General features: G+C 43.5%; 1 protein-coding gene across 2 annotated transcripts; it reads right to left on the bottom strand.

Annotated features, from left to right (window-relative positions):
- Window positions 1-419: 419 nt before the first annotated feature.
- epha2a (eph receptor A2 a) lies at window positions 420-21,278 on the bottom strand. Of its 2 annotated transcripts, none has more exons than XM_052075374.1 (17): window positions 21,058-21,278; window positions 18,693-18,760; window positions 15,138-15,774; window positions 8,891-9,046; window positions 8,471-8,803; window positions 7,182-7,309; window positions 6,895-7,072; window positions 5,617-5,719; window positions 5,285-5,334; window positions 5,074-5,199; window positions 4,806-4,991; window positions 4,660-4,721; window positions 4,049-4,258; window positions 3,535-3,684; window positions 3,191-3,384; window positions 2,025-2,180; window positions 420-1,135 (listed from the first exon to the last, which is right to left on the bottom strand). In XM_052075374.1, the coding sequence occupies exons 1-17, from the start codon at window positions 21,269-21,271 to the stop codon at window positions 1,027-1,029; spliced, it is 3,060 nt and encodes a 1,019-aa protein (XP_051931334.1). In that variant the 5' UTR covers window positions 21,272-21,278; the 3' UTR covers window positions 420-1,026. The 2 variants fall into 2 exon arrangements, with proteins under 2 accessions (XP_051931334.1, XP_051931335.1); XM_052075375.1 differs by having other exon boundaries at window positions 5,617-5,716.
- Window positions 21,279-24,662: the final 3,384 nt, after the last annotated feature.

The raw sequence follows: 24,662 nt of genomic DNA, 5'->3' as shown, positions 1-24,662 counted from the left end.
AACTGTTTCTCCGGAGTGTAGAATTAAACAAGTAAATAATTGTTTGTCTATTTCTGAAAATGGGTGTGGTAGGGAAGCTATTGGACAGCGTTGAATTAGCAGTATTGTGCACATGCCATTCATTGGCAGTCTAGTCTCTTGACTGACTGCTAAAATCAACTGTACAACCTCCCCCCCCACCACTTCAAAAATAAATTTAAGCCACTGTAACATGATAGGGTTTGAATATTTAATTTCTCTGATTCTTTGCGGCAGTACGGAATAATAATGGCCGTCACATTATGACATTATTGGCCTTACATACGCAAGTTTCCCTAATGTTGTGGCAGATGAGAATTTGTTAGAATGCTGTCACTGTTTTAATATTTAGCAACATTTCCATCATCATAGAACCACAAATGAAACAAATCAGAACCATGAAGGTAACTCTTGATTTTATTTACACTCCAAAATCAATTGCCCGACATTACATGCTCAACAATACAATTCTTCCTGGTCTAACAATGCCATAAATAGAAAATAAAATAAATATTAAATAAACATTTACAGCTGTATTAAGACATGTAAACAAATAAGATGATTTCAGTAAGACGTAAGATGGAGCACAAACTACACAAAGTCCAATAACGTGTGATCCCTTACCCTGAGCGGAACAATCTTTGCAAATAGTTTGATTACAGAACATACAAAAATATATGTTTTGATCCTGAAAACGTATTAAAAAAAAGAAAAGATGCCCTTAATCACAAAGAGCCTTATCCAGATCGACACAAGTCCTAAGCGCTCTTGTTTCTCTTCCGATTTCTTTGAGTTTGCTCGCAACAAGCTTATGTTCAACATGGCTATCAAGAAGTATTGTTTTTCGAGTCTTATTCCTGTTAGGGTGGCCCCCAGGGTCCAATTCAGTCTTGCCACACTTTTTTTCCAGCGAGGGGGTCGACCCCTGCACTTTCAGTCCTCGTCGTCCACAAGGTTTAATGTGGCCTGGTCGCTTCTAGTGCACGTGGAAATGCGGTGTTGCTTCAGTCACACTGCGAACACGCTGAGGGAGCTGCATTCGTCTTTCAGTCCCAGGATGCTGTAGGCTATCCTCTTCATGTGGCCTGGCAAGCGGACTCCAATGTTCCTAATGTCCCTAGGGAGGAGGGTAAGGAGACTGTTATAAACTGTACAGAGTGTGGTTTCAAAACTAGGCAGTGCAGAGGATGTAAAGGGGTGGTGCTGGTGGGGGGTCCAAGGAGCTCCTTATATTCCTGACATCCGTCAAACAAAACTATACCATGTTTACCACAAATGCCATATGAATTCAAGTCTGGCCTATTTTTTAGAATGAAATTGATTTTTTTTTTAAAGTTGAAAACTTCACCAAAAAGACATTGTGGTGAGTTAAAAAGTTTTAATGTTGTGCTAGTCATTTTTGAAGGAAAAAAGTTGGAATGTTATGGGAATAAAGTCTTTTTTTCCAAGAAACACAAAGTAATCATGTTGGGATAAAAAGTAAATCCTATGAGAAAGTTATAAGTTAATCTAACCGGGGATGAAAGTCTTATTTTAACAAATGAATTTCAATAATGCAATTTTACTCTCACAATATTATGCCTTTCATTCGAGAAACTGCAGCATATTAAGATGAAACTTGAACAAGGGAAGAAAGTGAAATATTACTAAATGCAGATATTCTGGAAAGGACACTTTTATTCTTGAGTAAATATACAATTTGATTACACCCTCTTTTTTTCTTGGGAGGGGTGGGATCGGACTTTATTCCTGTATTAACTCTCTTGGGGGGAAAAAAGGTAATTTATGTCTGTTTCACTGGCTGTCGGTCCACAAGCACTTTTTAAAATGATACACCATAATTATTTCAAATGCTACAGCTAGCGGAGCCAATTTAATAACCACCAATGCAAGGCTAACGTGAGCAGGAGTGGTCCTGGCAAGTCTTGTGAGCACGGTGGATTGTCTTGGCGAAGAAATGGCCTGATACCAAATGCCAGGTGCACCTGTGTCACGTTTGTACTTACTCATGCCTCAGGGCGAGCACATCTTCCATTGTGGAGACCCCTGCCCGGGCAAAGCTCTCGTTGTACTGGCTCATTTTGATGGACTCCAACCACTCGGGAACCGACCGGAACATGGTGCCGTCGCAACCGCTGGTGCTTGGCAAGCGGATGGACACGCTGGAAGAGGACAGTCAATATGCACTTGGGTCACTCGCCGTGCATCTTCACCATTTCATTTGATTCACTAATAACAAATAAATATTTTTTTTTCTCAAAAAGTACATACAACGCCATTGTTTTTCTTAGTAGACATGATCCAGTACCTGCTCGAAACACGATCTCGTTATGGCTACCAACTTCAGAGCTACTTGATCTGCATTGAAACGAAAATCAACCGGCCGACCTCGCACCGCCAGAACTCCAGAAAATGTGGCAAACGTTTGACCCATTTGACTGATTTCATTTTTAAAACATCATCAAACAGAATGGCATTATATGTACTAAAAAAACTTTTTTGTTTCTTTACTTTATTTGCCTTTTATTTAACCTACAAATGTCATTTTGCCTGACCCTGTACATCTATTTTCACCAGTATACCCTCATTTGTAAAATTCTGTGAGTTTTCTCGCATATTGTGGCCCCAAAAGTATAACAACAAGTAACACTGTGAATAATAAAACACTGTAGTGTACAGTATAACATTTGTAGCAGTTGAAGTCTGTAATATGCTCATATTTAGTCATGCTGTATAACTTTCCCACGTCCGCAGTGTAGCTTTGTGTCCTTGTAACAATCATCACCTAAATTGAAATACTCCCTGGTGAAGACGCACAAACTTTGGAATGTGCCAAGCTGAGAATCGGTTTAGGAGAAACGCAAGTTATGATATCACACTTTGTGTCTCAGCACTGCCCTTGTGATGGTATAAAAATGATGTCAATCTCTTCCTGCTTCGCACTCGTGACGCGCAGCCAATGTCTGTAATTCGCGGGTGACAGGAATATTCTGTTATTAAAAGCTTCGAAGGAACTGTTCATTGGTTCCAGCCTATATTTGGATTACTAACATTCTCCTCGTCCGAAATTCAACGAACACACGGAGAAAAGAAGACCGCTTTCCCCCAACGCAGTGTAGTGTACCACAAACGTCAGTCTGCTGCCGTTTTTTTTCTTTTCCCCTCTACATACCGTGGATCAAAGTCTGCGATGGTGCTCAAAGACTCCGGACTCTGGAGCAGCTTGTCCAGCATGTTAACAATGTCGGTGAAGCAGGGTCTTTTGGAGCGGTCGTGCAGCCAACACTGGAGCATGAGCTGGTAAATGGCCGAGGGACAGTCCATGGGAGCGGGCAGCCTGAAGGCCTCGTTGATGGCTTTCATGACCTGCCCAAAAAGAGCCGCAGTTTAGCATTCACAAATTGGCTGCGCGTGTGCTGGTTTAACAGGAGCAGTTGAGCCCCCCCCCCCCCCCCCCGGTTAAATTAAACAATCATTCACCCCAGCGAAGGGGTCGTTACAGAGCCCCGGCATTACCTCATGGTTGCTCATGTCCCAGTAGGGCCGCTCGCCAAATGCCATCACTTCCCACATGACGATGCCAAAGCTCCACACGTCGCTGGCTGAAGTGAACTTCCTGTAGGCGATGGCTTCGGGGGCTGTCCAGCGGATGGGGATTTTACCTCCCTGTCAAGACACAAACAACATTGAGTCATACGGAGGGAGAGGACAATCCAGTCAAATATTCTTTCCGATAGGAGGCTTGCGAACATCGCATGACCAAACCCACAAAACTGCTGAGCTGCGATGGTCATGAACCGAACCCTTTGGCACTGTGATGTCATTTTCAGTTGACAGAAAATGGCAGAATGAGACAAAATGGCTGCTCCTTGAGATGCCTCCCCCACCACCAATATAATGTCAATGAGATAAAGTTTTGGAGCTTTTTGTTTGTTTGTTTTAACCTTCCAGGGGGAGCTACTGAGTAAGCTTCTGGGATGTTGTGCTGGGGAGCCTAAAAAGACAACAACCAAGAGTTGATTAGACTTACTCTGGTTGTGTACGTCCCTTCTGCATCGTCCTCCAGGACACGCGACAGGCCGAAGTCGGACACCTTGCACTCCAAGTCGCTGTTGACGAGGACGTTCCTGGCTGCCAGGTCCCGGTGCACGTAGTTCATGTTTGAGAGGTACTTCATACCGGCGGCAATTCCGCGCAGCATTCCCGCAAGCTGGTAGGTGGGAATCTCACCGTCGCGGTCCTGTGTGACGGCAAACAAGTGAGTGAAAAAGAATCTTGACACATTCGAGACCCCCGTGCAATCTAATGAGACGAAGTGAATGTCATTCCAGTGGATCGATCCTCAATTTATGACGGAATTTTGATCATCGATGTAACCCGAGTTTGTAAGTCAGTCAGAACGTGCCGTCGTTTTTCAGTGACCTATCGCGGTCGTAATTGTCATAAATCTTGACTGAATAACACTTGTAGGCCGTGGATATAAAACAATCAAAAAGTACGTTTGGCGGTAACCGAGCAATGACATTATTTTTTAAACTGCGCTGCAAGCTAATTTATTGTTGTTATCTCGAGATGTCGGGGTCGTCATAAACTGAGGACCGACAATAGTATGGTCAAATCCATTTGACATCTCGTTGGTACCTTGAGATAGATGTCGAGGGCTCCGTTCTCCATGTACTCCGTTACTATCATGGCGTGCTTGACTGCAAGAGAAAAAAAAAGTGAGAAATTGATTACATGGTCTTTTATTTTATTTTATGTTTTAAATTCCGCTGTTTTAGGCTCACATTTGGTGACGACGCCCTCCAAGCGGATGATGTTAGGGTGCGAGAACTGGCCCATGATGCTGGCCTCGCTCAGGAAGTCTTGCCTCTGCTTCTCAGAGTAGCCCGGCTTGAGGGTCTTGATGGCCACGGCCACCTCCCCTCGAGTGGGGGACTTCATGGCACCTCGGAACACTTCGCCGAACTCTCCTGGTTGACGGGTTAAAACACGCGGTCACAATTTGAACTTGGAGCGGCTATGGAATGGGAGGTGGGCGATCTTCACACTCACCCACGCCAATGACTTTTTGCTTGCTAATGGCATTCGGGTCGATTTCCGTGACAAACTTCTGGATGGCGATGTTGGGGTCCTCGTACATGTGTGGATCCACGTAAGTCTTAATAGGCTTCAGCTGATCTGAGGGTAAAAGAAGTGATCCAGAGTTTTAGACCTTGTAACTGTCTTTTAAAATTACAAATAGATGTTCGAATTGAGCGTCTACCTGAAAAGTAGGGATCCTCGGGGCCTCCCCGACGATGAGCTCGCAGTCTCCTGAGTGGGAGGAAGAAAAAAAAAAAAAGAATAATTACAGAGGTTGGGCACATAATACAGACAGGAATCTTATCGACTGCCGTTTGGTTGCAGAAGATCCTTCTAAACCTTCATACCAGTAATCCCCATTTTTCACAGGCTTTACGCCAAAAAAAACCCCCCATAAAAACCGATACTCCAACAATGCCCAACACCCCAACCCTTCAAAAAAAAAAAAGAGTCATGCCATCGTTCGAGCCTGAAATTATGCTCCCACACTCTTTAAATGCATTCTAAACCAACCTTTTACGTAGCAGCAGGACAGCCACAACCACGAGCAGAACAACTGCGACTCCAGCGACCGCTCCCATCACCATGGTGGAGGGGCTTTGGATCTGAGATTCTGCTGTTGAAAAAAGAAAAATAAAAGAAATTCTATAAAACAAAGTAAACCCATCTTGACCGGTTGCCAACCAATTCGCAGGGCACACACTGTTTACTGGATACAAGCAAACATTCACAGCGATGGATAATTCAAAGCAGGGGTCAGCCACTCCGGTCCCACCCTCCTGCATGTTTTAGATCAGGGTGCCCAATCATTTTTTGACCGAAGATCGACTTTTCAAGCAGCCAGTCTCCCCCGATTGACGCATTACCGCACGTGCACGCATACACGTACGCACGCTCATGTGCGCGCACCAAAAAAATAAACTAGATGCAAGACTTGGTGAAAAGCAAATCACTGCCTTCCTTCGTAGAGACTGGCCGCGGAGCGATGGGACGCACTTTAACTGCATGAACTATCACTACTGTAGCGCACGTGTTTTAAAATGCTTCTCCTGGCGCTCCAGATTCCCATTCTTTGCCGGTTCCATCTGCAAATTGCAGATGAAACAAACTTTGAATGAGAGTAATAGTAAAAAACAACCCAGCAAAAAAAAAAAAGAAAATCATATTGCAACAGCTCTGATTGTAAGTTACAATCGCAGACTTCTGACCTCGAACAACTTCCGGTGATGCAGATCACGTGTCACCGTAGGTTAAAGGTGACCAGTGTTTTTATTTTATTCATGAAAGTGAAACCAATGCGTAGGGTGCAAGGGTGCTACACTAACACAAAAATATCTAATATTAATAACAAGCACACAGACATACAAATCCCCCCCTCCCCATTTCCCCATACACAACTCGCGATCGACTTCGGGCCAATCTGCAGGCTACCGGGCGATCGCGATCGACTGGTTGGGCTCTGCTGTTTTCAATCCTCCCGCCTCCAACACACCTGACTCAAATGATCAGGATCGTTATCAGGCTTCTGCAGAGCTGGCTGATGAGCTGATCATTTGAACCAGGTGTGTTGGAGGCGGGAAATATCTAAAACGTGCGGGATAAGGGCCCTCGAGGACTGGAGGTGATGACCCCAGATTTAGAGTCTTCACTGAATGTGTGTTTTTGGAACGTGTGAGGAAACCGGACTAGCTGGAGAAAAACCGACGCAAGCACAGAGGGACTAACCAAACATATCCGAGAGCTATTTCGAATGACAGAGACTTGATTTGAGGCGTGAGAGCCGTGTGTTACCTAGTGGGGAAGTATGGAACTCGTACTCCGCGCTGTAGCTTCCAGGGTTCCCTTCAGAACTGAGCGCCTGCACCCGGAACAGGTACGCCGTGTCTGGCGTGAGGTCATTAACGTGTACGGAGTTCTTGTCCAGGATCAGGACCGTGTAGGTGGTTACGTCACGCTCCCCGTCACCGTCCTTCAAAAGAACAAAAGGTCGAAAGGTGCATTAGGATCAGGATCGGTTTCTCGGGAAAACGTCGAGGAGCCCCAATGATTGAATCTCGTAAAAAAACACTCTGTCTTACTTTTCTGCGGTACATGAGCTCATAGCGATGACTGATGTGCGCCGGAGGTCGGCGAGACAGAGCCCAGGACAGGGTCAGGCTGGTGGGGCTGTGATCATCCAGATGAATCAACGTCACCTTTGGGGGATCTGGCCGAATGGTCGGCGAGAGGAACGGAACAAAAACAACAGTGAGTGACGCATCGCAGTCGTGGGCCTTCTTGGAATGAGACTTTTTGGGATTCAGTGGGTGGCCTGAATTTCCCTTGTGGGGAAAGCCAACTGTTCTGTTAAAGACACTGTCTTAAGGTTTGAGGGCGAGTGACATGTTGAAGGCGAAAGCATTTGTACATTAAAATCGGCCCAAAATTATTCCTACCCTGGACACGTTTCTTTTATTGTTTTACTTCTTAATCGGAAAGGACGCACGGCAGTGGCAAAACAGTGTAAGAAGTTGTGTTCAAACAATATTTGCTCTTTCATTTTTCCAATTCCGTGTCTAGAATTATTCAAACACGCATATCCCATGTTCTAAACGTATAGTTGATTAGAAACCTCGAGAACCCCCCCCCCCCCCCTGTCCCTCAAAAAAAACGTATGATTTTTGTCTGCTATTCCCGGAACACCTCCGATTGGCTGAAAAGTTTCAGACTAAATGTCAGGAGGCGAAATAGCACAAATGGAACATTATTCACGAGACGAGTCAGGTGTGCAGCAGAATAGGTCACTGACATATGTCATCCATTGCTTTTGAGTGGGTATCATGGTTTTCGGACAAATATTTACCGCAAGAGTGACTGAACAACGGCATTAGAATTGGTTAGCGAGAGACTACGATGCATTGTTGTCGCATGAACAGCATTCCATCGTAAACCGAGGACTCCCCCCGTCGTGCGGCCTGTCTGGTTAGTTTATTTTTAACCCCGGAGAACCCAAGAACCTTTCTCTTCTTTGGAAAATGATGAATTATACATTAAATGATTGGACTGAACACCAAAATATATGTTTGTTTGTTTTTTTTCAAATATTCAATGCTTTATATGACGCTTTGGGATTTCAGGGTAGCATTTGAGTAGCAGAATTTCTAGGGGCCAAATTTGACCCCGTGGGTTCTCCAGGGTTTTAAAATGAACTCTTTCTGAGTATTACGGCACCATCAGCAATGCTGAACGCAACCACACTTTGAAAGGGTCAAACTTATTCACAATCTGGACACAAAAATGTTGCTATTGTTCAACCTCAACAATAATGAGATCAAGATAAATCTAAGAGCGGAAACAGGAATCGAGCTTAAAATAAACCTTAGCTCACCAGTATAGTCCAGAGCGGTGGTGATGCTGGTGGCTGGCCTCGCGGCGCCATACCGGGACACCCCGCTGTGCGCTTCCACCGTAAACGTGTAGTTGAGATGCGAGTCCAGGTCGCAGACTATGACCTCTGTGTCCTGCAGGTCGGCGGGGCCGGGCTCGAAGCGGACCTTCTCGCTGCAGGGAGAGCACGAGGCCCTGTCACACTGCTCGCACAGCACGCTGTAGGTGAGGTCGGCGCGGCCCCCCGTCACTAGCGGTGAACTCCAGGACAGCTGCAGCCGGCCGTCAGTAGACAGCGTGGTGGCAATCAGGTCACGCGGAGCGCTGGGTGGCGCTATTAGGGGAAATCCGAGAAGTTAACACAAACATCCCGAGTATGCTCAACTGTGTTACAGTATCAGTCAGCGGAAGGAAGTCTTACCGGAACAAGGCGACGTGGGCGGGTCCGACGGTGAGCGGAAGAAACCGTCCTCGCACTCGCAGCTGGTGGCGCCGGCCGCAGAGGGCTTGGTGTTGACGGGACACATCCGACACAGCTCGGTGCTCACGGATGGCTTGAAGTAGCCCGGCTTGCATTCTGTGTCAAAACACAAAAAAGGATTTTCGGTGAGATGCACACAAAAGGTCCTGGATGCCTTTTCATTTTCCAACATTGGCTTCCCTTTTAAAATTGCACATGATGTCCTATCCTTTATCCACTAAGCATTTCAGTCCATCCAGTTTCTATACGGTGCTCATTCTATTCAGTCACAGAGCTGGAGTGTATCCCAGCCGACTTGGGGTGAAAGACAGACTACACCTTGGGCCGGTTGCCAGCCAACCACGGGGCACGCATAACGCTGGACAACCATTCTGGCACTGAGTGGCACCCACGCCGCCTGCACGGAAATCAGCTGTGTGTGCTGCGCCTTGTTGATCAAGTAGACCACACACCGTAAAAGGAGTATGTACACACATCGAAAAAAATCATTTCAGGTTTTAGTCATCCGTACGTACGCCTCTACACACTTCAGTTGACAATGACGTGCATTTAAGGGAGGGGAAAAACCAGAAGGAATGACGGAACAAAAGGAAAACAATGAGGCAGTGTGCTCATTATGTTGGGCCTTTCTGCTGAACAGGAAGCTTTTGTTGCGCGTAACCTATAATCACTGAGCTTTTGTATGGCGATGAATGAAAAGGTATTTCCCTCCGCAATGTGCCCCCACTTGCCTTCTCCACCTGAAGGCCTCGTCTCAGGTCACGCGCTGACGACTTAGCCCTGATGGCACCCGAGCATTCAATCCATCAAGTTATGCGATCTGCTTTCCTAACTGTGAACTCTCCATTCAGACCCTCTGGCGGATCCTCGCTCGGTTTACGACATACAACTTTCGAGGTTCCACACAACGGACTAGTTTGTTCAGCGGTGCAAGTATATTATAACTCGTCACAAGAAGACACACTCAGTTACCGCCGTAATGAACAGGGTTTTTTTTTCTTTCATTTGATGACTACGCCCTGAATAGGGACATAGCCCGTAATGAAAAAAAAAAAACCTCTGTCAACATAGTTCCTTTGTAACAAGACCTTTGTTGTCATCATTACTGCAATTATGACTTTACTACTGCATTCGTGTCGGTTAGCGATACATTACAGAGCCATTTGATTTACAGTATGTACAAATTCGGGTGATGTCCTCGTGCATTCAAACATAACTATCCCAGACATCACCTTCCCCTCTAATCGAAGTGTTTTTGCCAAAGGAAATGGCACATCTGACACCGGTGGCATGCCGTGATGAACATCTTAGCAAAAGCGATAAGCGAGCGGCTTTTCCAGGGCACGGGAGGTTAATGAAAGCGCGGATGGAACAAAAGTGGTCGTCATGAGGACTGCACGGACGGCCTAAGAATGATGTTTCCTCTCTTTCCTCTTCCCTTCCATTCGTTGCAAATTATGACAGGCAAGGGTGAAGAGTTAAATGAGGAGGGATGTAGAGGAAAGAAGAAGAGGAAACGGTGTCGGAGCCGCTTTCCAGTTTTCATGGAAACACAACAACAGCACCTGCACACTTTGTATTTACTGGCCGTCTATCTGCTTGTTGCACCCGGCAGCAATTCGTCTTTCATGAGAGGAGCCTGGACTGAAGATGAGGTTGCGTTTCTTCATTCCCAACTTGACTGTTGATTGTTGACGACACGACATAACTACTGTATACGATATGGACAAAGTACTTTCAGATGAAAGCAACCTTTCAACGGGCAAGGAAATCCCTCCTTCATACAACGAGTGTTCGGATCTTTTTGGACTTGCGCGATATGTCCTAGGTCTTTATTTAGAACGAAAACACTCTATAGATAGAGGTACGTTTCCAAGCCCAGAAGACTGTACACTACAAATTGGGATTACGTTACTGCCATTAAAACAGTACTTGGTCATCAACCTGTGCCCGACTCATTTTCATCACAGGCCACATTGTAGTGAAGTTTCCCCCAGGGGGGAAATTGTGACTCTTAAAACATATCCTGTAAATGTTTCATCACCTCCTTAAATTACTTTGTACACACGACTGCCCCAGCATTTCCTTCATATGATTCTACTTATAACAATAAACTGAGTTTAAAATCAGAAGTCATGGGCGAGTACGCTCAATATGAACACGGTTCAATTCAATGTACTGTACAGTGTGTTAAGAAGGGATTTGGTTTAAAAAAGTAGTTTTGATATTTGTTCTAAAGGAAAGAAAATTGCAATTCTTGTCCAGACTGATGAAAATGAAAAGAACAAATCCATTTAGCCCTGCCTCACACCCGACATCTGAATTTTGGGCCAGTTACATGCAGCTTCTCCCACCCCGCCTCCAAGTGGAGACAAGTTAGAATGTCATTGCGGAGGATTCAAGCATCGACCTGCAGCACTTCATTTCATTAAATGGCCTCTCATGGCGTATCGTTGGAGAGCATGATACCATGTGATTGACATTGCACATCCACTGGAGTTTGGCCATCCTGAAAGGGGGGAGCCCTTCAATTTGTGATCCCTTCCTCTAAGGCCCCCCCCCCCTTCCTCAATTGGGTTTTCTTGAGTTTTTCCATGCCCTCTTGGGCGATTTTGACCGTGGGATGTCACTGCTTTTTGTGAACTGTGGGCTTGTAGAACCCTTTGATACTCTTTTGTGATGAAGGTTATAGAAAAAAACTTGACTACATCAGGCCACAAAAAAGACGCGGTGCATTGCATGCCCTTGGGCTTTGCGATCGACACCGGCCCTGTAATTGTCCCCAAAAATATTCATCTGCACCATTGCAACAACTTGACATTACGCTATCGTTGTTTACCATTCCAAAGCATACACTGCGGCAATCAGAGCTGGATTGCAAAAAGGCGCGGCTCAAGTATCACCATGGTGAAGGATAAGCAGCAGGTTGAGTTGAGCAGGAGGATGAATAGAAGGCCTTAAAAGGGGAGGAAGGGATGCGGACTGGAGCACCAAACAGAAGTTCTCTCTGGGGAGTCACTCAGCAGGAGGGGTGTGGGGGGGGGGGGGTCTCTTCGCATGAGAAAAGGAGACCAGCCCATTTTAATCTAGAGCCCGAGTGCTAGGACTTCTGTCACGGCGCAAAGAAACTCTCGGCTCTATTCATCTATTGTCTGGCAGGACTGGATGGAGTAGTGCCATAAATACGAAGCATTGGTCATTGCAGCTTGTAAAATGGCGACATGTGTGCAACGCTGCGAATGCACACACACAAAGTTGCGTTTGGACAATCTACTCACGCCGATTGAGTGAATTCAATCGTATGGTCACTTGTTGATGGAACTTGTGCCTCTAATTGCCCCACACTCCCTTTGGATGATGGCGCACACATGAAAAGGACTTGCGTTTTCCGCACCGGTGCATCGGTTAATTGAATCTGGGCTTTTGCTGCCATTGTTCTAATGAGCGGGAACACGGATTAGTCGGCTGGTTGCGTGTGTTAACTGCCGGATGAAAGGACCCGAGGGGAGGTAAAGCAGGGCCACCTAACAGCTGTCCTGTTGCTCCACTAATCCTCTTGACTAAATTACACTCCACACCTAACTAAGCAGCCACGGAAACCAACCTTCATGTGCCAACTGTTGGTCGGCTGGGAGACAACCTGCTTATTTGTGTCAGTCGGCATTCCTCCTCAGCCCGCTTCCTTCTCCCACAACAGATGCGCTCTTCATTGCGAGACACATGCGGGACCGTAAGTCTTCCAGAATATCACTTTCTCTGACACCTAAAGCCCGGAATGAAGTCGCCGCATTAGCATGGAACAAAACGCCGGCAGCGTTGCTTCTGTCCCCATCAGAATTGAGGGGAAAAAGAAGTTTTTAACGGATTTTCATAAAAATGGGACTCTAATTTTCATACCTTATGATGAATAAACGCGTTTCAATCAATTTCATTTCATGTTTGAAAAAGGACTTCTTGTCCAGTTATTCATATACAGACCAGCACAATTTATAATACAGTATAGGGAATGTGTTGGTAAATTCCTTGCAGAGTATTATCAAGTGGAATGGTTCATGGTTGATTTGACTGCCTCCTAATCACATCACACCGTTTTTAAAATGGGTGATTCAAGAATTCCACACAAAGGTTGCTTCATCTCAGAGGATTGTATAATATTGTCATTGTTAGATAAGTGCCCCTTTTTTAATCAGGATTTAGCAACATTACTTCTTTTAATTGGAAGCAACCACGGATCCATCTTCCATCGACCTCGCCCTTATTACCTGGTCAAAACTCATGTTTGGGTGAGAGAAGCAGGGAACACGCATGGCCCGTCGCTCGTCAATTCCAGGACAACCAACAATTCAGACTCACATTCACGCCAATCGAAATTTTTGAGTCTTCCATTCCATGAACTTAAATTGAATGTTTTGAGAATGTGGGAGGAAGCCAGGGTTGGTTCCAAATCCAACAACCTTGTTCCTAATGTACAATATCAGGTCTAACTCCCGGCTATGAAATCATTCTGATGCCTCATAAATATTTCCTGTCTTCCTCTCTAACTATTCATGCACAACGTCTGTTTCCGGAGCTCAGAGTCTGTCAGCAGTCGAGGCGAGAAACATTCCTCTGCCTTGGACTTCCTCCACCCTCATCCTGCCCTGAGAGCGAGTGGAAGCGTCCCTGCTTTGAAGCGCCGACCCGTCACCGCTATGAATGATTTGTTCACATGGAAGGAATGGAGACACTGCCAGTCAAGGTGACTGGAAAACAGCAGGAGTCATAAACCGCAGCCCTGACTAAGAGAGGCGTGCCGGGGCCCCATCCCTGTAATCTGCGGTTACGGTTGCCCGGGCGACGGGCAGAAACAAAATACTGGCGGAAGGGGGACAGAAGACGATTCAGGTAGGAGCCCAAGACAAATTCACACGGGCCTTCCTTTAGTCAATCAGTGTAGCAGGTGACGCCAGGGTGAAAGAATTCCTTTCAGAAATCCCCGCACCACCCCGTGCCCTTCCTCCCTCCTTCCTGTCCTCCCCACACTTCCTCCACACATGTGCACACACACACACACACACCACACCCCAGCATGCCAAAGAAAGACCGTTTTCACAGTGTATACAGTAGGCACGCCACAACTATGTCTTTTTAGTCTCACACCTCTGTTTGTTTTTGTTTTTTTACCATTAAATTGCTGCTCTTCCCTCTGGGGATGACATTGCCCAACATTTTGGCACACATAGTACGTCTGGTTCACATCAACTTCCAACCTTGTAAGTTTACAAATCGAATCTGTGTAAACTTAGTATCTTAAAATCCTTGTAAAGGGTCAAGGGGCTGCCACTTGTGTTGCGCTTTTCTACTTCGGGTACTCAAAGCGCTTCACAGCGTTACCTCATTCACCTACCGATGGTGCAGCATTAGGAGAAACTGAGGGTTCAGTATCTTGCTCAAGAACACTTGGACATGCTCGCAATGGCTGGAGATTCAACAGCCTACCGCTGGGTTGGGCAACAAGCACTCTAACACAGAGCCAAGTTCTACATTCTCATCTTTGTACGAAAACAAAAGATGACATGAGGCTATAATTAACATGAAGAATACATTGGTACAAGCGCAAATGCATTTTTTCAAAACAATCACCAAGGGGCGATTAAGACGATGACTTCCTATTTTTCCTCCACATAACGCAGGTGCAAAAAAAAAAATCCACTTTTGAGAGGCGTTCTGCTTCTTTTCCCAGCTTCAAGCAGCTCTTTCATCCCCACAGAGGACTTGGAGCATTGTTGTTCTTTTCCCGTATAAGTACAACGTGCTAAAAGTAGACCTCTTTTGTGGCGCGATGCAGCATACGTCTCCCTCGACCACATCAAGACTTGGCTTGACTTTTTACGAGATCTGACGGCAAGATGGCCAAAGGAATGTGACAATCCGGAAATGAGAAATTATTATAATCCATAACTGCCTCCAATCTAAATAAAGAACAAAGGGGTTTAGGCATCCACCCTTTTCTATGGCTAATTTGCCCGAGCATGACTTCCTGGAAGGCATTTGGAGGCTATGAGTGTAAGACTTCCCAAAACAAACCAGACGAGTTAATGAACATTTCTTTACAGCCGCTGCCAAAGCGGCGGCATCTGTGATGCCTTTTGATTCTACTTTGAGTCTCATACGTCATGAATATGTGGCACGCCATCGGCCTCCCTACCTTGGCACAAGTCCCCGACGGGTTCGTAGCCGGCGTAACACTCGCACGGGACCCCGGGAACCACCCACTCGCCCTCTGCGGTGCAGTAGATGCGTGGGGTGGACTGACTCATGGCGTTCTCCACGCAGGCGCCCTCCACCGCCCGCAGACCGTCGGCCACCGTTTCCGGGAAGGCCGCCAGGCTCTGCACGGTGGACGGGCACGTCTTGTAGTACACGCGCACCGAGAGGATCCCCATGCAGGCGCCCATGTCCTGGAAGGCCAGGTAGAAGCCCTTCCGGGACAGCGGGCCCACCGTCTTTGTCTCGGTGTTGATTAGGAGAATTTGGTCTCGCGTCACTTCATCCGGAGCGATGGTGGCCACCTTGCGGAACTGGCCCTTGCGGAAGTTGGTGCCCACATCGGCGTCCGTCTCGTAAATGAAGAAGTTAAAGGTCTCCTTGCAGGAAACGGAGGCGCCGCCAAAGCTGTTGCAGTCACGCACGGTAAAGCGGATTTCCACGGAAACCCGTGTGGCGCCCGGACGCCGCTGGATGAATGTTGTGCGCAACCAGTTGTCTTGGTCCACGGCGTCAATGTTGCACACACTGTAGGTGTAGAAGAGCGAGCCGTTCACCACCGTTTGGACGATCTCCCACTGTGGACCAGAAAAAAAAACCATGAACTTTGAGGCTGTGTTTCATCGAGTTGCGGGGGCAAAATACTCAAACGAATGAACAGATACTTGCATGAAAGAAAAAAGCAAAAGTAGACATACTGAATCAAACACCTGAAGTAAAAGAGTAAAAATCTGAACAATAATTAAGCACAAAAGCAAAAGATTGAATACAAAAAGAAACATTCATTTTAAATATCTGCACCTAATTTGTTGACAAAACAATGTGTTCTAACGCACCCAAAAATGCCAAATTAGCCCACGATAAAAAAACAAAAAAAAAAGGATCAAATACACCTTTACCGGTTTGTCTTTGTTCAGAATGACAAAAGGAGTGGCGTGTAAATATACGTCGGACATAAAAAGTCTCCACACACCCATCTAATTGACAGGTTTTTGCGACATAAAAAAAAAAAATGAAACCAAGGTAAATCATTTCAAAACCTCATTTTCCCACCATTAGGGACCTACAACATGTTACTTTTCAATGAAACCAAGTTTCAAACGTTTGCCCATTTTTCCCAAAGGTCAGAGATCAAACTAATGGTGGAAAAGGTTTTGAAACAATTCCTCTTGGTCTTGTTTTTTTTGACCTCACAAACCTCCTGGCATTTGAACAAGGCTGTGGCGACTTGTAAATCCACTCAGTGCTCTACTGCAGCCAAGTATGTGTACAGTACTTTGTTACTTCCCATCACTGGAGATGTGACCCTACTTTTTTGGTGTACTAAGAAGCAAATAAAGCACAGTTGGTGAGTTTGAGCTTCTTTTCCATACGTTAGCATTATTGGCCCAGACATGTGTCGACGTGTGTGGCTTTCCAGTAACACATGAGGGGGCCTGTGTGTGTTTGAGACCGTGACGCACACACAAATCCAACAAATACTACTGTGGAATACCAACTAACATTTGGGGCAGTTAATTGCGCTTTATAGTCACTGCCGCATTGCAATTAAAGAGTTTGGAGAGACGGAGAAGCGGTGACGAGTCGCGAGAGTCAAAGTCATTTTTCAGCACTTGCATTCCTGGCAGTAGTACTGTTCTTCATGGGGTGTCACTTGATCTGTAATTGGCAGTTAAATAAGGGTAAATTTAAAAGTGGATCAAACAAGGGACTGTTACTCATAGACAGGGTCCTGACACACAACTTTGAATCGGTATTCTCCCACATGTTCCAGAAGATTTTGATAAGCTCCAATGAAACTAAATATAATGCCAAAGATATGTTCCACAAAAATGACATTATACTGTGAGTAGAGTGAAGCATGGTGGGAGCAGCATCATGCTTTGGGGCTTTTTGTCTTCATCGGCTACCTGAGACAAGTTGGAAGGAATTATGAACAGCTCTGCTAGAAAGTGATGAAAATGCCGGCGAAAAGCCCAATAGAGCCTATGACATTTATTTGGGTTTAATAAGAATCGCTTCAAATGGTGGCAAGCTTGGTTGGGTTTGAAGACGGCAACATGCCAGTTACAAAAGAGTGTACACACTCTGCAACCTTCATAATCTCAGATGGTTTTTTTTTTAAATAAAATAATATGAATACATTTTATTTATAAGCGCCGTTTAAAACACTCAAGGACACTTTACCAACAAGAACAAAACAATAAAACAACAGATAAAACTATAAGTCATAAAAGAAGAGATGAATTTAAATGGAGTATGCACTTACACACTCAAAGATTTTTTTTCTCGAACGAGTGGTAGAAATTCCAGGACACAACACAGAAACGATTTATCTGTAACTCAGATTTGTTTATAGTGAACGGGAAAAAACTGGCATTTGACCAGGGGTGTGTAGACTTTTTACATCCACTGTTCAAGACCGAATATGAAACCACTTCACAACATTATGAGCGAAGGTGATAGGTACAAAGTACACAGAGATAAAAAACAAACTTCCGACAGGCAAGGGAATCCCGGGACCATAAAACACATGTTGAAATCTTTTCGGACTGACACCCCCCAGTCTGAAAACCACTCGACTATAGATAGGCGGATGTTTCCGGGCCTGGTATAACTAACAATGACGCAAAGCTGCTGTTATACGTCTCGGCGGGACACATTAGCTGGATCGGTTCATGTGACACAATTCCGGTGTTTTGCTCTCGGGTGGCACAAACGGAATGTGCGTCATCGCATATTGGATATCATTCAGACCGGAACAAGACCAAATGTGAATCAAAAGCCACCATGTGTTGGATAGCTTGTAATGCATATGCAGTAAGCACACAGATTGGATCTACCATGGCAAAGCCAGTTTGACATCATCACGATGCATCGATCATTGGCCTCACGTATACATACTTGCACGTCTGCCCAAACACAAAGCACAAATACACACATTAACAAAAATCCGCTGTAAATCTAAAGTCCAGATAAAGCGTTGAGAAATATGGTCGAAATATTCCACAGTAGATGTGGCCATGGCATTTAAACACAGTGAGCTAAATGGACAGTGGAGTTACTGTCCCCTCATTTAAATCAATAGGGGGAAAAAAATCAGCACAGGACAAGTAAACGCTATGTCAAATGTGAAATTTGAATTATCCATGCAGTGTCGTTTGCTTCCTGATGTCACTGCCCGGTGTTAATTGATGTGTAGTTTGGATGACGGAATTGTCCATGCAGGTTGTTTTTTTGTGTTCCGTCAGTGTAAATACCGTCATACTGATTGCGTGTCACTTGAAAAAAAAAAAAGAAGAATTGAATCAAATTCTTGTATATTTACAGCGTACCAACATCAGAAACATCACCCAGATGCCAACAATGGTCAATGACACGTACAGCACAGGCCGAGAGGCCCTATTAAACCGTCTTTAAGCTGTAAATACATCAGAGAAGAGAAAGTCTTTGACCCAGAGGTTTTTAAAATGCTGCTTGGGGTATAAATACTCACCCCGTTCTCATATGGCAGCGTCAGCCAGCCCAGCTCTCCTCCTGAAGACCTCATGTCCAGCAATACTTCTGTAGACACACGCAGAAATGAGTTATAAACAGCTTATTAATCCATCCACACCGACATGAAAAATACTACTGCGGAGGACCAACTTGCATTTGTGGCATTGAAATTAAAGAGTTTTAAGAAGTTTTAAGAAGAAGTGACGAGTCATGAGATTTCGGAATCCTTTCGAGCGCTCGCATGCTGGCAGTACTAACGCACTTCATCACTTTATGAGAAATGAATAACGGGCTATTAAAGATGAGATAAAAAAAAGAGGAAATATAATTATGACTGGGGATCCTCCGTTTCTGACGGAACCTGTCATTTTAAGGTTGCAAATGGCGTGTGTCATAATAATATGTGGTTATGCAGCACAAGAAGCCATGCTCAATAACGGATTGTTTTACAATTATGGACTATAAGTGTTTTTCATATTCATATTCACTGTATTTATGACTGTATGAGAGTGCTGGCAAAGTTTAGTTATCCATTGTTAAGCCCTGTAGTGGCTAGGATAAATATGTTTGTGAGATGGCTCTTATAATTGCCCGTTTTTCACAGTTCTCCGGTTTTCATGGTGGTTCCAAATTGATTTCCAAATTAATTGCTCATTGTTTTTGAACATCGAATCGCATAGGTACCTTTTTACATTTAAAATGTTCCAAATTATCAGAATCAACAATAAGCCTAAATCTATACGCTACATATTTCCGTAGTCATCTATGAGAGCGGATATATCTTTGTTTTAAATCATGTTCAAATTTGCTTTTACTTTGAAAAACAAAGAAACATTTTTGCATATTTTACGACACATTACAATACAATACAATACATGCTGATTTGTATAGCGCTTTCACAACAGCGGCAGCTGTAACAAAGCACTTAACAAAACAGTTAACAAAGTAAAATAATAAACACAACACATAACACAAAACACGGTCAGTCGTGCAGTCCTAACCACTTTTCATTACAGACATGTTACTAAACCATTAACTGAATAGTAATATTTTGGGTTTGTGCATTTTCTCCACTGCCATTTTGAAACAGTGTCCTGTTTTTGAATAAACACATCTGTTTTATTTGATTCATTGACATAATAATCAACAGATTAATTGATTTTAAAAATAATCGTTAGTTGCAGCCTTAAAATATACTCAAATGTATCAGTTTAGTCGCTGGTAAATCTTTGATTCAAAAGTAAATGACTTGTAGGGCTTTATTCCAGTAGTCTGACAATTGGACTTGAAATATACAGGAGGGGTTTTGGGTGAGGCGAGGTGAAAACAACAACCTCATTCTAGTAATATGACAACTTTCATCTAAAAAAATTAAATAAAGAGTTTTCTAAAAAAGTTTCATTTAGTTTTCCTATTGCCACTTTGAGGACACCGTTGTCTTTCACAGTTGCTTACCATTGACCCAAGACAGTTTTCTGGCTTTCATGCAACACGCTACAGAAGGTGTCTGGGGATGGGGGTGGGGGGTTGAACTCCGTCTTGTATATAGGGGTCCTCTGTTTAAAACTATCTTGGGTTTAAGAATGCAATTACCCAGATTTAAGACTAAGCAATATTTAAAATAATAATAATAATAATAATATCAATTAGTCATTTGGGCCACATAATTGGTCTCCAAAAAGCAAGATTTTTTTTAAGCATGCGGTTACGTGCTTCAGCTATGAGACTGGTAAATGTAAAGATATTGTCGCTTGTATTTTTTTCTCTCTTTGTTGTTTATATTCATTGTTTGTGCCACTGGAAGTATAACCAAGTCCAACGCACACGCTCCGTTCAGGGAACCGTCAGCTTTTACGGGGAGTTCAGGGGGCACACATGCCAGCCCCATTGACAGTCTAATCAAGCATGTCGGTGTGATTCAACACACCATTAAGCGTGAAGAAACTTCTCTAATCGTGTCTGAGAAAGGCGTGGGTACACCGCATACAGTGGGCAGTTTGAAGTGAAACTACAGAAGGAGTGAAACATGTCGGGGCATGGTGCACAGGTGCTCCCACGCCCCAAGGCTCACTGACGCCACGCACAAACTATTCCCATGTTAAAACGTCTGGATTTTAGTCCCAATTTGTCTTCATCAAGAATTGTTTCGCTGTACATAACGTTGAAAATGAGTCGGAGAGAGTTACTTCTTTGTTCAAAGGAAAGTAGAGACAAAGACAGTTTTTTTTTTCTTGAGAAGTTAGTACGATAGTTGATTAAAACGAGAAAACGTCACACCGGACGCTGATATTCTGAAGTCCTGACTCACGTGTCAGGCTAAAAATCAAGCTATATTTTTATTTTTGCAGGCAAACGTCACTCACCTTCTCTCGACTGGAGGCTGACAAACATGGCGTTGACGAATAAAAACATAAATAAGTGAAGGCGCCGGTGCTCCATGCTTCCCGAAATAAAGTGGATGCTTTCGACTCTTTCCCACTCCACCTCCGACGAGCCTCCGAACGACCGACTGACTGGAGCACAAGCCACCAAGCCAAGACAGCCCATTGAGAAACAGGTGGCATCAGGGGACGTCATTCATACCGCCTCCATGCGTCCCATGGAATGCGGAAGTTTTCCCAATATGGGCATTGAAGGGCGGGGCTATTCCAGGCTCGCGAGGAAGCCTGGTGGCCATTCATTACCGACTGTCACTCATCTTCGCCTCTTTATTATTCACATAATACATCACGGAATTCAACTAAGGAACATTCGAGTCATACAGTAAAAAAGAGAGAAAACATGGCACCGTGAGATTGAAGACATCATTTTACACGAAAAAAGTGGGATATTTTTGAGAGAGTTGTTTAGTTTCAAGAAAAAAGTTGTATATTTTCTAGAGTACAGTCATAATATTAAGGGTATATCGTTGTGTATTTTCTAGTTATTTATCAAGATTTAAAACAAAGCTGTGTTTCCCTTGTGGATGAATAAAGTATGTAGCCTTTCTTTGGTTAAGTCGTAATCTCGTGAGAAACAAATGGTACTTTTTTCGATAGTAAAGTTGGAAATTAAAATTATAATACAGTATATGGAAAATTATTTATTTTTTTAAATAAAAAGTCACATATTTTCAATATTCAGTATTATATTTGAGAAAGATTAATATATTCACAATTAAAGAATATTTTCAAGATATGGTTTATTTTTCACTTGATAGACGGTGTGTATTTTTCAGTTAAAGTTGTAATTTGAAAAGAATAAAGTAATCAATTTTGAGGGGAAAGTATAGATTTAAATGAAAGATTTTTCAGAAATTATTTTCAAGATTAAATTTGTTATTGTAAAGAAAAGTTGTATATTTTCTTGATAAAAATTAAAAGTAGCATACATGAATAAAGATGTTTAATTTCCAGGGTAAAAATGTAATATTTTAGTGATTAACCGCAATATTTTTAGGAAAAATGTGTATATTTTTAACATGTTAAGACAGTGTTAAAATGTTTGTTTTCGAACATTTCAACTTCAAAAGTTGTGTACTCTCAAGATTAAAGTTGTAATATTTTGCAAGAACAAAGTTGTGTTTCTTGATATAAAACTCTCATGTATTTGAATATTTTTTTCTGGTGAGAAGAATACAGTCGCATATTTTCTAGATAGAAGTTAGATAATTCCCCGTTTAAAATCCGACATACAACTCACAAATATTCGAGATTAAAGGTGAGGACAAGGCGATGCAGCATTATTTATACAGCATACCATACACAAAGTAAATCAGTGTGCTTAACATAATTAAAATAATACTTAAAAGCATTTACACAGAGAAGAGTTAAATAAATTTAAAGGCAGATATGAAGCAATAAACAGTAGCTTCCTAAAGTAGCTTGTCAAAGGCATACAATTATGAGATTAAAGTCGTATGCAAATAAGACCGTGGAAGAACTCTGATAAACATCCCTAAAACACGTCATTCCCAAATGTTCATGATAAATACAAAACAACAGTCCACTTGAAATTGAAATGGGCTTTGGAGGGCTGAACTGGCCCTGTGATAGGAAAATTATGCCCCATGCCTGTGCTAGATAATGGTGACTAAAATCAATGTATTAGAGCAGGAAGAGTGGGTTGTGTCATCACACTATCCATCAATACTGCCAGTACTTCCACACACATTTCACAATACAGTCCACAAAATACACATGGCCCACTTTTAATGAAAAAAAAACATTTATATGTATAAGCACATATCCAATTGTGAACGTCACACAAAAGGCTACAGAGTTTTCAATAAATGCTCACATCACGACTCCAAATGGATGCAATTAAAGTATTGATAAATAACTACAGATGACACTGTGCCTTCGAGTGATGTCACATTTTGGGTGGGCTGACTTGAATTTCAATGAACTCCTGATGTTCTATATTGAGATAAACTTTCTTGTAACGTTTCAATCAGTAGACTGTTCAAAAGCATCTACGCTTTGGTCGCAAGTGTTCAAATTAGACAATATTTTGAGCAAGTAATAGCATAAAGAACCACCCCCCCATCCCCGTCCCCTCCTCATCGGTCTTATCTTTCCCACGACTGGCAAAGGGGGGGTCAAGTGGGGGGAGGTGGCCCCGGTATGAATATATGACTACTAATGAGACACTCTTCATAAAAGAGCCTACGGGTATATGAATATGTGTCTGCAAAGACGAAGGGGACAACGCCGTCGCCTAGCAACTTTGATGGGAGGAATTTTAGGAGTCAAGTCCTCTCTTGGAGCGGTGTGCACTCGGGAACAAGAGGCCCTCTGCACAGACGGCCAGCCTGACAAAGAGGCCCCACTTTAAAAAAAAAAAAAAAAAATCAACGGACAATGTGGATATTGTCACATGCACATTAATCAAACAACAGCACAAGTAAAATATGTTGCTTGAGAAAAATACATGACCAAGTTAAGTGATGAATTGCTTCTTCTTGACCTTTTCAATCACTTCAATGGCGTACGAGCGTAAATTGTAGTTAAACACAATAAGGGTCCAACCAACAGGAGTGGGAGAGCCTACAAGTGTCTTATGCTATTCAAGGCATTCGGTTTGCATTTTTGTGGTTTGGGTAAGCGTGACTGGCCAGCGATCAGTCCAGGATGGGTCTCACTTCTCTCGCAGTCTCTTCCTATTTGCAGCTGGGATAAGAAGAAAACGTTTTAGGCATAAGTGTTGGAGATAAAGAGTAATATAAAAATTTCCTGATTCAAATTGTACTGTTTAAAGAGAAATTGTATAATTTTAAAGAAAAAGTTGGAGACTATCGAGAAAAAAGGTTTTATGTTTTTTTTGTTGTTGTTTTTTTTAAAGAAAAAAAAGTTACGTTCTTGATTGTGAGCGCAAATGGTTGTTCACCTATGTGTGCCCTGTGATTGGCTAGCAACCAGTTTAACGTGCACCCCACCTACTGCCTGAAGACGGCTAGGATGGGATATAGGACGTCTGTGATGCTTTTGAGGTTAAACAGTTCAGAAAATGGACGGATGGATAGAACCCTTGCTTCAAGTCTGCAATTAACGAGCAGAATAATTCCTCCTCTAAACTACAAAGTTGCTCCTCATATGAGGCCAGTGTCATGAAGTTATCTCACGCCTTGGTGTTCTTGGTGTTTTTATTTATTAAAAAAAACACATTACTCATTTGAGAGGATTTTATTTCAAGGCCATATTGCCTTGCCCTACTCCAACTTGTTACAAGGATGCCTCCCCCACCTTCAAACCACCCCCCCAACCCCCCAAGAACATGTGTGACAATTTCAGCAATCCTGAGCCATACTTTCAAATTAGCTGGTGCACTTTGTATTCCGGCGTGAACGGCCACTCCAATTTCGAGCACCCCAAGTATAATGCTTTCTCTCGTCCTTGTAGTGCTTTTCGATACGTGAGGCGTTACTTCAGAGCATGTTAACGTGTGCATCACCCCCACTCCTCACGACAAGTCCTTTCTGTTGTCCGCA

The sequence above is a fragment of the Hippocampus zosterae genome, chromosome 9 (genome assembly GCF_025434085.1).
Source record: "Hippocampus zosterae strain Florida chromosome 9, ASM2543408v3, whole genome shotgun sequence".
In the NCBI taxonomy this organism is placed as follows: domain Eukaryota; kingdom Metazoa; phylum Chordata; class Actinopteri; order Syngnathiformes; family Syngnathidae; genus Hippocampus; species Hippocampus zosterae.
The sequence above is the reverse complement of the archived record's forward strand: the minus strand, read 5'-3'. Positions and strand labels throughout refer to the sequence as shown.

Excerpts from the sequence above, each read along its gene's own strand:
- epha2a (XM_052075374.1), bottom strand. The coding sequence starts at position 21,271 with ATGACGTCCCCTGATGCCACCTGTTTCTCAATGGGCTGTCTTGGCTTG. Across the intron at positions 15,775-18,692 it reads CGCTGCCATATGAGAACGGG|TGGGAGATCGTCCAAACGGT; the intron begins GTGAGTATTTAT and ends TCTGGTCCACAG. Across the intron at positions 3,685-4,048 it reads AAGGGACGTACACAACCAGA|GGAGGTAAAATCCCCATCCG; the intron begins GTAAGTCTAATC and ends GTGTCTTGACAG.